This window comes from Phallusia mammillata, chromosome 2 (genome assembly GCF_965637545.1).
Source record: "Phallusia mammillata chromosome 2, kaPhaMamm4.hap1.1, whole genome shotgun sequence".
In the NCBI taxonomy this organism is placed as follows: domain Eukaryota; kingdom Metazoa; phylum Chordata; class Ascidiacea; order Phlebobranchia; family Ascidiidae; genus Phallusia; species Phallusia mammillata.
This window is the reverse complement of record NC_137253.1, coordinates 24,278,356-24,290,312: the sequence shown is the minus strand read 5'-3', so window position 1 is coordinate 24,290,312 and position 11,957 is coordinate 24,278,356. Positions and strand designations below refer to the sequence as shown.

Here is an 11,957-nt window from a genome sequence, read left to right as displayed (position 1 = left end):
TATTGCTTTTTCGGCGGATTGGGGTCGATTAAGTTCACCAACAACTAAGTTTGACTAATCCTCGCTCCTCTAACCGCTCCCGGTATTTTAACATCCTTTGCTGGACGCAAGGCTTCACACTGGTTCGTGTAAAATACGTACGGTACAACATGTATTGAAGCGATGTCACTTAATAGTGTAATGGAATAAATAAGTAGACAAAAAGAGGAAACAGTACAGTGACGACGATGCGCGAAAAGTAAATGATGTCTTGAGTGGACAGAACACGTCACGACAAAATGGCGATGGTGTGTACAAGACGGACGAGAGTTATTTTGCTTACGACAAAAAGTAATACCGAGGTTTTAACGATACAAAACGCCGGGAGGTCCACTGCACAGCGACACGGCAAGAGAAATACGAATCAGGCAGGTAAAATTTAACAAGTGAGACACGGGATGGGGGAGCGCTTTTCCGCTGCGGTCTTGCATTGTCGAATAGATAATATATATTTGTAGATACGAATGAAGCCACAGTGTTTTGGCGCAAGAAGGTCGCGGCCCTTTGTCGATATAAATAACTTTAGTAGTAGAGTTAGCATTTCCTCTTTGCCGCCATAACGTGCGAAAAGGCACAGGTCCAGGCACTTCGTGTTGCGAGACGTGTCATTATTCAGGATGATGTCGCGAGTGCTGCAAATTCAAGAAACAAATTGTTATCCGATGTAATTGCTTTCGCGTGCCAATGCGCCCGAGCGCTGGCTACAAAACAAATTTGCGCCTAGCCCCCAACAAGATTGCGGTTAGGCCAATTGCATTGTTCTCTGTGACTAAGCTAAATTTACACCGAACACGGGTAAAGGTTTCTACTAAAGCGCCAATTATTTCGTGCAAAGGTAAAAATTGCGAATCTTGACGAAAGGTCAGAGAAATTTTTTTCCGTAAAATCCCTTAAGTAAGAGTCCAACATTCGAAGCTGTCAATTACATAAAATTTCCCGTGGCAATTACTTTAAAAATAGCTTTTATTTATATTCCTGCTGTAGACTCATCTAACCCAAACTTGGTCCTTACCTGTACGTTTGCAGTTCGCTACCATCTTCGCGCTTCCCCTGCTCTTGTTATCGATTTGCAGCCGAACCTCGGGTTGTGCGAAATCACATCGATTGGTGTCGAAAAGCCACAAATTCCGCGCTGAATGCATCTTCCTTTGTGGTCTCGGATGCACACCGGGGTTTTGTAAAGTCTGGAAGAAAAGACCAATCAAATTAAAAATAAAATTTGAAACAACGGTAGTCTTAGCTTAACGCCACGAACTACAATACAAAAGTTTTTTCTCTTAAAATGGCGCCACTTTTTATCGCATCGCATGCGCATGTCTTCAGTGCTCACACAAGGCAACTTAATAGTCTACAAAGGTAAACTATATTAAAAACATCTGTGTAAACTTACGGTTTGCGTGGGGTTCCGTGCTTCCTCCTGCCGTGATTGCGAGGGTAAGGTGCCCCTCGTCGCACGTGGTGCCTCCTTTGGTTGGATTCTTGCTTTAAAATTAGGTCATAATCTGAAAAACAAACAATTCAAAGTTATGGACAATTCAAAAAAACTTTGGAATACACGGCCTTATACAAGAAGCAACATATTATTGTACTCACCATTTGAAAGCGAGTACATAAGTTTCGACATCAAAACACTAGGTGACGTTGCGTCATCTGATGAGTCGGACTCTGGCGTTGATCTTATACCGTGTGATCTTGCACCCAAAGAACTCACTAACTTTTGGAGAAGGGTCGGTGTGACCTGCACAAAAATGTTGGGTTTAAAAATCGCACTAAGTTAAATGTGCAAAATAATCATAACAACATTATATTATATTTTAACAATGCTTGCTGATTGTTGCTAAATTTGGCAATCTCATGTAATGAACGCTGATGTTTACACAGACTCGAAGGATCGGCGTCCGTCTTGTCATTAAAACCGGAAAGGTGGTGTTTTTCATTTGAAACCAAAGGCGACCACGATATCGGCCATCACGCAACCGAGCAAGATGGTTTGTTTCAATGCGGGAACGAGGAGCTGCGGACATTTATTAGCGCATTCCTCCGTGCCGAATGCGAGCAATTATCGCTAACAGACTTTGTAACACTCGTCCAGCGCGTCCCGGTGACACCTCGGACACGCACGAACTAATTACCGACCGCGGGGCTCCAGGTAATGCTAAACTCTGCGGACAGAGGCACTTTTAGTTGTCGTTCTATTTTTGGTGCCAAGGTCTATTGCTAATTGTCGGTTTCGCCGTGAATTGAACGGGCACAAGCGCTTAAGCTCGCTTAGTCAAAGCCCCGAACTCGACCGCTCTTTGTGCGCCTATCTCGACCGCAGATCGGCACAGGTGATTTTCGAAAACTTGCACGTCGGGCAAGATAAAATCCGTGTTCCGGGAGAAATTAATTCTACCCTAAGCATATGTGACCTATATGGGGGATGTTCGACACGATCAGCTTGTACCGTGTCTATTAACATAAGGTTAAAAAACTGATTCTCGCGCCTGCCTCCACCCCCACAAATGCGTACGATAACATCTTGGCTTTTGTGAGCAACAAAATTCCTCCCTGCCTCGCGTGCTAACAAGCTTCGCCACAAAACGATGCTATTTGACTTTAATCCTCCCGTGATGTGATTTTGCAATCACTGCGGATTTGGGCCCTTTGAAAAAACACTTTCCGTAACGCAATGAGGCTGTTACGTGGCTCGCTGCCCTCGGTCGCACGCGATAAAGTGCGTAATAGCGTCACAGCAGAAATCTGGCGCTTTGCATAGATAGTCGGGGTGACCTGGCAATGAAAGTCTCGCCAACTGTCGTTTCTCACATCTGGCGTAAACGCTACAAAAACAAGCCTCACCTGTGAGATTGGAATGCTACTCGAGCCGACGAAGATTGACGTGAATACGACGGTGAACAAATTCACAAGTTTCATTTTGATTCTCGGAAACTTTTTAGGTGCTCAAATATAAGAACTTCTTAAAAGCTTGTCATTCGATGACTTCTTAATGAATTCTGATTTACTAAGTTGCGTGGCTTCGTCTCTTCTGCTTTCAGTTTCTTTTCTAATCAGCCTTCTTTAAATCCGTTACGTAAAGCTTCGTTACGTAATATCAACAAAACAAACAGACAAAAAGGCGACCCTCTGTTAATCGTTTTCTGCAGCACAATGTTTTGACAAGAACTAATTCGTGTACACAGCCTTCGTCGAAGGCGGGCTCTTCTTGTTGCTTCAGTGGGTAGCTTATGAAAGTGACAGGCTACGCCAGGTTCGTATTTAAGGCATCCCGGGCGCATGAGAAAAAGTCCGCCAGAGATAAGTGACGACAGAAAATTGCGAACAAACAAAGTCCTCGCGCTGCTCACGAAAATAAAAGTCGTGTGGGGTTGATGGGATGCAAGTTGCTCCACGGGTCGATACCAACCCATGCAGTGTTCACAAGGGCTGTAAACAAATTTACTTAAAGGGGATATTTACGATATCTTCCGTGCTGATCCTTTGCCGCTGCTCGGTGACGCGGAAGAAAGAGCTCGTCACAATGAGATGTATTGAGTGACGTGCCGGTCAGCTTGTTGATGTAAGGGTCGAGTACATGTTACTTTACTACTTCACTGACGTCAATGACTCTGTACGGTCGGTTAAAATAACGCGCATGAGTTGCGTTGTCCAGTGGTTAAATTGGCCGGCAGTAACACGAGCTGGGAACCACAAATAGATCGGAATTGACCGCGCGCCCTGCTATTCTAAGGTACACGATTTCATGCTCTCTCAATGTGTGGAAACTTGATCGCCTTAAAATGATAGCAGATTTTGTGGTCTGCATGAACGGCCGAAACAAGTGCTTTACGCTTAACACGAAGTCGGGTTTCTCGTTCCACATTATTACAAGATTGACAACCAGACCTTCCTTGCCATATCGCGGGAAAATTTAAGTGAATTCTGAGGTGGTGGCATTTGAGATTCACACCGATTTCAAAACTAAGAGCTTAATTATCGATAATTACGTAACAATGCCGATGGATCGCCAGTCAAAACTATTTGGGCAAGAGATAAACCTGTAAAAGGTACTTTGGACCGATTCTCTTTCACCCACAAAGTCCTGTCGCCAAATGAAATACCGTTCATAGTCACTTACCTGACGCTAATGAAGAGATCAACAGATGTATCCCAGAGAGTTAATGTGAAACGTCCGCCGTTGATTGTGACCCGCCGGGAGGTCACCCTGATCATTTTTCGATTCGCACCGAAAGCATTTCGATCTGTCCTTAACGCGCCGATTTCGGTGCCGATAAACGTTGTGCGTACGTAAACACGTGCACCAAATCGACTGTAATTTGCGGCTACAAAGCTGCGTTCAGGCCCTGGCATTTGACAGGTCGCATTGAAACTGCTGGGATACGTCGAACGCCGTGTGTTTGAATCATCATTCCTGTATCAAGATATATCGGGTCGATACATCACGACACGAGCTATGTTCATTGATGGTTGTCTCTTCCCTAAATCTGTCACGTGCAAGGATGCGACCCTTGAATGTCTAACGCCGATCGCGCATCCAAATTTGGATACTGTTGCGAATCGCGCCTTGTAATGTCGATATTGCGTGCGCTAACGGGATTTTTGTGGACGCAAAAACATTCAAAGAAGGTCAGCAGTCGATATCACGAAATAAATGTCAATTATCGTGGGACTTTAGTCATATGTGGCCATAAAATATTGCAAAAATGTTGAAAAATCGTTTGCTTCGCAGCTGACAACGTCAAACCGGGTCGGGCAACATATTATGTTTCTAAAAATAAACTCTAAAGAGATATTAAGTTTTACCGCTGGCAAAATGGCGGTTTCCAATCGCTCGGTGCCGAAACAACATGTAGATGCACGCGAAGCCCTCTTTATTTTTGTTATGAAGGGACCGCTTTGCACCTGAACCTGACATCACCAATCCGAAAATAAGTCACATATGTGCCATTATAGCAATTGTGGTCGGATCAATGTATCACGCGCAGAACGCAAACGTGATTTTCTTGTTGATCGCGTGCCGATGATGCTTCATCCCGAATTCACGCGGCAACGTGGACAGAAACCACAGGATTGCAACGGTGCATATCGTGTGTGCAACATCACTTTGGCGTCCTGACCACTAGAAGGGGTCCGAGCGCCTAGAAGTCAACGTCATCGAAAAAACTTCACCGAGAGGGTTGGATTTCCCGGAGATTGGTGACAACACAGTTACCGCAGCTCTGAGAAAGGCGCCTTAGCGTAGTTTTAAAAAACAACAACAGAAACTCGTGCGTTCCGTCATGTGATCCGCATGCCTTCTATGGAGCAATATTACACTGCTCATGCGGATGGTACATTGTTCCCTGTTTTGTATCTTGTCTTCGCATCGCAATGCCCGAACAAAAATTCGCTGCTGGCAGACTGTTTACAATGGCTGGTAAATTATGCGGATTACATACAAGAGTTTGAGCTCGTGCAGGTCGAATATTTACTTAAAGCTCCCAGCAGGCGACCGAGGAAAGCCATTTCTCCCAAAGCCGAGAAAACGTACCGCGCCTCTAAGCCGATAGTTTGAACCAATGTTGAGATGCCGAGGAGAGCCGCTCAGCAAAAACGCTTCGTTTGTGTCCGAAGTTCGGATTCCACGATGGGTGACTGTGCTAACTGTGGTGTGGGAATCCATTGCTCGAGTCATAATAGATGTATTCATCCGTTCTAGCTAACGTCACAATGCTAAACGCAGACGGTTGCTTAATTGTCGACGTGGCGCTTCGAAGCCACAACGAGGCTATAAATACATCGGTTTCGATTGTTTAACGCTTTCACGCACAATCCACCGCCCGCCGTTAGCCATTGTTTCCGTCAACTGCGCGCAAGAGAGTCTTAAATACGCGTTGCTACAGCGGACGGCAATCGAAGCTTGTTTATGTAGCTTTTGCCCTTTGCTCGGACAAAGAGGATTTTATTAGCTCGTTAGCGGCCACCCGGCTAAATCATTAATCACGCGCGGCGGCGAAGAAGAAGCGGACGACAAACTCGGAAAATATTCCGAACTGCCTCAGATGCAGAGGCAGGTCAGGAACGTGCGTCGCTGCCTGTGAACTTGTTGTCATATTTACAAAACGTGTAAAGTTTGTTGCGTGTGGAAACACAATCACAGACTTTCTGGCTTTGGCCTGCGCGCGTTGAGGTATCTATTTTTACACTGGCCTCAGCGCCTCCCGATTGAGCCAAATGTTTTTCCTTGCTCTGGCGTTGAATTTGATAGCATCCCTCGCGCGTTTGACCTCAACATGTTGCGAGGCAGTCGACTTAATCACGTTTGCACTTCACCGAAAATGCCAACAATCCTGTTGAACGTCACGTCGAACCCAAGAGGGTTCTCGGATTAAAACTATGTTAAATAGTATGTTAAGAATTTGTTAAAATTATACACAAGCTCGCAAACACAAGCGCCAGAACTATGTTAAAATTATACACAAGCTCGCAAACACAAGCGGCTAATGATTTATCGTTTATAGGTCTCTACGCACGGATGACGTTTTTGCAAGTCCCGCTTAAATTTGTGACCACTGAATCATTGATTTTAAACGTCAACATATCCTTTACGGTTCATTCGAAATCAGTTGGATATCAAAAATGTTTAAAGTTACGAAACTGGATTTTTATGCTTGTCGCTAAAAAGGAAAACAGCCTGATACCTCGTAATGGAGCATTGTTGATTTCTGTATACTGGCATTGACCGACCGGAATTACTACATTGAAGGCAATAACAAGCAAGACGCCCGCATGTCACAATAAACAATGCCCTGCTTAGCTATCATCTATATATGATTTCATCCAAATACAAAAGCCGCCCTATGTGTGGTGGCTTCTCTGGCCGCAAGCAGAATTAAGAGTTTTCATTAAGCTGACGCACGAGCCACAGGGCTGACGAATTTCGTAGGATGTCGTAATTAAAAGACCATGTTCCAACAGTGTTCAGTGTACTCACGTGCTTCCAAGTCTATTTTTATCTCTGGAAACGGTGGTTTTTAATACTCTGGAGGCAATAGGTCATAACAGGGTGGTTTGACGTTATGTTCCCGCCGCATTGTCGTACACTGTTACACCTCGAAAATGGATTCTCCGTTCTCAGACGTCGTGCCGATTAAGGTTCTGATGAAATTTGCACTTTGCACTCATTGAAATGTACAAAAACAAACGTAAGAAGAAAGGTCTAATTTTGTCGGCAATATTAAGTTCCAAGCGTTCGGTTTGACGCGTGTCTAATTCCTAACAAGGTCGAATGGCTGAGATAGAGGCAAACTGAAGCGTTATCACGTGCAACGTTGTCAGCTCGTGTTCTGAACGGGGGCGAAGTTTCGGCGAAAAGATCTATCTTAATGTCAAATCTTGTCACAATTCCTCACGACTGACGTTGCAATTTGACAAAGGGCGCCCACCAGGTCTGTTTTCAGACTTAAACAACCGGTCGCACCCCGCCAACGAAAACAGCAGAACACTTGGGAAACGCTATAGAGAAGGGAATCAATTCGTCGCACTGACTCCATTGCATCTCAAGGGGAGAGGAATACGTGACTGATGGTGGGTTCTGGCGATGATCGAATGATGTAAATGTGGACAAGAGCCTTTGAAAAGTGTTTATTTTCGACGGTGTTTCATCGGATTCAGGTAAACTCCAGCAGGCAGCGACGGCAAAATGCACACGTCGAGCACCTGCGGTTGCACGCCGCTTGCCAACGCATAATCGGTCTTTTCGCGCCGATGACTAGGGTGATGACCGCTCGTGTTGACATTGTGAAGAGCTGTTGCTCATCGCGGTAGCAGGCGATGTGGTAATGCGGGGACCGGCCTTTTGTTGTTGCCAAAACAAGTCCAGTCCATTGTTCATGCCGGGAATGCGACATTTTGTTTACGACCCATGCACGTTTCATTGCATGGGCGCTCGCAAAAACACCCCGGGCAGCACAAAGGCCCAATGTTTTGTCTGACCCAGTAAACTCATTGATGTCATGTTTTTATCCTAAAAAATGGGGACTTCCCCGTGTTATGCAGACAACGCGGCACGCGGAATGCCGACGTTGCAATTCAGCAAACGTTCAAACCTAATTAGGCCGGTTCAGTGCCCATCATGTACTTGTTGTTTGTCTAATAACACTGATATGTGGGGTCGCGATTAAGTTGCCCGGTACATTTTAAGACTGATGTAGAAGATAAGGTGATGTTGCAATAAACCTTTTCGTGCGACTGACCGCAGCAAGCGGTACACCTTATTTCAAAATTCGCGTTATCAAACCTTTGACCCAAACGACAAGCTGTAGGATTAGCAGACACGTATCGGAAAAACAGTTCGCATCTTCGTAAAGCGTATTGGAATTTCTTCCTGCAGCCCTTTATTACGTGGTTTTATGCACGGCATTGGTTGAACATTTCGAACTTGCGTTGGCCCAAAAACTGATACTCGATGGCTTCACACAAATATGTACCTTCTCGATCAAGTTCAAGGTCAATATGAACTTGCTAAATTGCCGCCAGCACCAGATCATCTTCACTTCGTGTTGCGAATCACTTTCCGATTTCAAGGCCACCGAACATAGAAAACAGAATTGGTAAACATCGGAAGTTTTCTCTTAGTCTCAAATTTGCTATATAAAGGTGTCGAATTGTTTGTCAGGTGGTAGACGCTAATGGGGACTCCGTGTACCGGTAACGCCTATATCGATGGCGAGCCCTTGTCCGTGCTAAAGGCCGTCCGCTTCACCGAAACCAACCATTGGTATTTTGAGAAACGTCTTACCTGTAAACACTTGTGACATGAGTCGACAAGTTGGTGCCTTATCCAACGCCATCAAAACCTTCATATATTTTCTCTCAAGTACTGTTTTCCGTGCATCGATGCCGCGTTTTACGACGATGTCAACAGTACTGCGATTTAGCGCCCACAACGTTGGGGCCCGCCCAGTCAAAGTTTTGGTATTTACAATTCGCAGACAATCAGACCGCCACAACGATTTTGCACCAAACAATTGAACTAATTTTTGAACTTATCCACTAACCAACAATGTAAAGTGTTCTATTTTTAGCTTAAACGGATCAAATTGCATTCCGTGGGCAGAAAAATCATCGCAATATGCCGGTGAGCAATTGTCCAAAAAACAAGAAAAGGATGTGACTATATACATTTAACAATCCACACGGAAGTGGGATTTGCCATTGAATCCTATCGCGTCGTCCTATCTTGATTTCTTTTCACTGATCGCCCGTGTGATATTGAAATCAGAAGGCTATATCGAGCACCATGCGGTCAAGCAACATTATCTGGTTTATTCCGGACCGAAGCAGCTTCGCCACATTGACACCGATGACGAAACTAAATATACTCATGTGAACGTGATGTTTTCGCCGACGTTTAAGACTAATTGATTTTCCTATTTGATAAAGCAAATTTGCTGTGTCACGGAATCGAGATTTCTCTACAAGTTGGGAGAATTTGTAATGTGCAAATTTCTGACACAGGAATATTGAAAACATTTTTGACGCTTGTCGTAAAGCAGCATATATTCCATCACAAGTAGGCTGCCTCAAGTATGCGTCAGATATATTTGCGTAGAAGGCGATTTGCATCTTAACGGGCGATCAGAACTAACAGGCTTACGAAATCAAACATAAAACCCTTTGTGGATTTGCCAAGAACAAGCAACTCTACACGTTTATCAGTAGCGCAGAAAAAAGTATGTCAATCGCTATCTGTGTAACCGTCAAAGAACGCGGTTATTTTTGGCCACGGCCTGTTCGTTGCTACTGTTAGCACATCGGAGTTACGTGCCAGAAAATGAATTATTCATGTTTCACAAGTCATCTTGTGGCAAAGCGGTGTGATATTAGGCAGAGGTGGCGTTCTGCGTCATACCGCGGTCGATGGGTGATTCCTTAACGTGTTTTGCGGTTGGTTTCTTAATTTTTGATTACAAATTTTCTCTTTATGGCAGCAAGAGATATTAGTGGGTGGTCGTGGGTTTATACGGACGCTAATTAAGTCAATTATTTCTCTTTAAGGTAGCGCAATTTTTTTAGTTTTGTTTCAAATTTTATTTTGCTGTTAATCAAAAAACAATTCTGCTGACATTGTTTGTTTTTTTGTTTTTTTTTCATTAAAAGCACTAGGCCTATAGAAAATATGCAATTTCCGTATAGTCAAACGGCATCCAGCAAGCCCAAAGTGATCTTGTACGTACAAAAATTCCACTAATAGCAAACAGGGAAATTTTCTCCCGATATCTAACCAGCAACGAAATGCATGAAACCAGAAAGTTAATTTGAGGGCCGTAACGACCTTTTTTAGGAATCCCGCACAATAAATAATGCGGTAAGCTCTAGTGAATGTTGCTGGGAGTTCACTTTATTTAGCCTCACCTAATGTACCGCTATTGACAGGCCAACTATTCAGAACGGTTTCGCAACGCACGGAAACCGATTTGCTTGCAGACAAATTGGATGTATAATATATATTTGGTCTCTTCGGTTCTAACAAAAAATGTGTTTGAGACATTAGAATGAAAATGTGTTCGAGGCATTAGAATGATCATCTTTCAAATATATAACTTTATTTTTTGTGCCTTAAAAGTTTTACATGCAATCGACCGTCAGCTACCAATGCTTTTGTCTTTATCTCTGCGGCGTTTGCATAAAAATCTTAGCGGCTAGCGCCCTCCCACGACCAGTGTACATTTTTTTAGTGAGGTAAAAGGTAAATGATGTTTGATATTGTGTACACCGCGGAATCTGGTAAGCTTGTTGCACTGTTTTTTTAATGTTACGGTTAGTTTTCAAATTTCGAAACAACTTTTGTTATCGGGAAAAATGCCTGCCGTTCCGAAACGTGATGTTACGCACCCCCCTTGCACCTGTTGAGGTGTTTCTCTGCGCCGGTATTACCTTATTCGTGTCTAACATAGTTTGTAATGTAATCAACACCACCACATATCCGTATTCGAGGATCATCAGATCAAGGTCCCGGTGATTAGGTCTTGACAAGCTCACTTAATCATGATCAATGATAATGGTTTGAGTGAGGTCGAGCAGTTGTATGGACATATATAGGTAAGGAATTTCTCCTTTTGTTGCAGTGTAAATATCAACGAAAGTATTTTTGGAATTGCCTTTAAGAATCTTGGAGATTAGGTCATGTTTTTGTAACTTGTAACGTTGCGAAATAATTTGAACATGCACTGCTTCAAATCTAAGCAAATATTATAGACTATGTAAGAACCCAATAGACACACGTATTTATTTGATTTTGATAGGATTGAACTAAATACTGATAACACCTACACTCACAAGTGTTAAAATGTTGAAATATTTTGTGTGTGTTTTCTAATGCAAGTTTTCCAGTGTTTATAACCTATTTTTTATTTGCTACTTTCTGGTGCTTCTAATGTAGGCATTTAAATATCACCCTTGTTTGCTTTAACAAAACAAATTTTACTACCATCAACAAATCTCATGCAACACATATCTAACCGAACTGTTTAAAGCAGTGGTTCTCGACCTTTGCCCCCTAAACCGTGCCCCCCTAAAAGTAACTTTTTGGCCTCGTGCTGCCTCCTTCAAGTAACCCATTAAGTTAACACCTAAAAAATTAAAATGGCAACCCGTGTTGGAATTCGGTGCTAATTTCGGCTTTAAACAAGTCGAATAGAGTAAACAAGAATCCGTAATTGTGAAAAACGCAATATAGACAAATAGCATGTGAAATAGTCTATTACATTTAGGGAATTGTGACCCCCCGGAACACAGCTCGTGGCCCCCCTGGGAGGCCATGGGCCCTGCTTGAGAACCACTGGTTTAAAGTCTACAAATTCATTATACTTCCAAATCCATTTTCCGTATTGTACTGAGATCGTCGTATTTGAAAAACTATCACCGACACAGTTGAC

The 11,957-nt window shown here is 43.5% G+C and overlaps 1 protein-coding gene across 2 annotated transcripts; it reads right to left on the bottom strand.

Annotated features, from left to right (window-relative positions):
• Nucleotides 1-129: 129 nt before the first annotated feature.
• Nucleotides 130-3,443, bottom strand: LOC145214992 (uncharacterized). 2 transcript variants are annotated; one of them, XM_080083646.1, is made up of 5 exons: nucleotides 2,881-3,443; nucleotides 1,633-1,777; nucleotides 1,430-1,541; nucleotides 1,052-1,223; nucleotides 130-671 (listed from the first exon to the last, which is right to left on the bottom strand). In XM_080083646.1, the coding sequence occupies exons 1-4, from the start codon at nucleotides 2,953-2,955 to the stop codon at nucleotides 1,070-1,072; spliced, it is 486 nt and encodes a 161-aa protein (XP_079939772.1). In that variant the 5' UTR covers nucleotides 2,956-3,443; the 3' UTR covers nucleotides 130-671; nucleotides 1,052-1,069. The 2 variants fall into 2 exon arrangements, with proteins under 2 accessions (XP_079939772.1, XP_079939771.1); XM_080083645.1 differs by lacking the exon at nucleotides 2,881-3,443 and adding an exon at nucleotides 1,917-2,826.
• Between the last annotated feature and the right edge of the window lie 8,514 nt (nucleotides 3,444-11,957).

Bases quoted from the DNA above. Each gene is read 5' to 3' on its own strand.
- LOC145214992 (XM_080083645.1), bottom strand. From the start codon at position 2,063: ATGTCCGCAGCTCCTCGTTCCCGCATTGAAACAAACCATCTTGCTCGG. The intron at 1,542-1,632 runs GTGAGTACAATA...TTTGTTTTTCAG, and splicing joins TATGTACTCGCTTTCAAATG to ATTATGACCTAATTTTAAAG. The intron at 1,224-1,429 runs GTAAGTTTACAC...CTTTTCTTCCAG, and splicing joins CACGGAACCCCACGCAAACC to ACTTTACAAAACCCCGGTGT.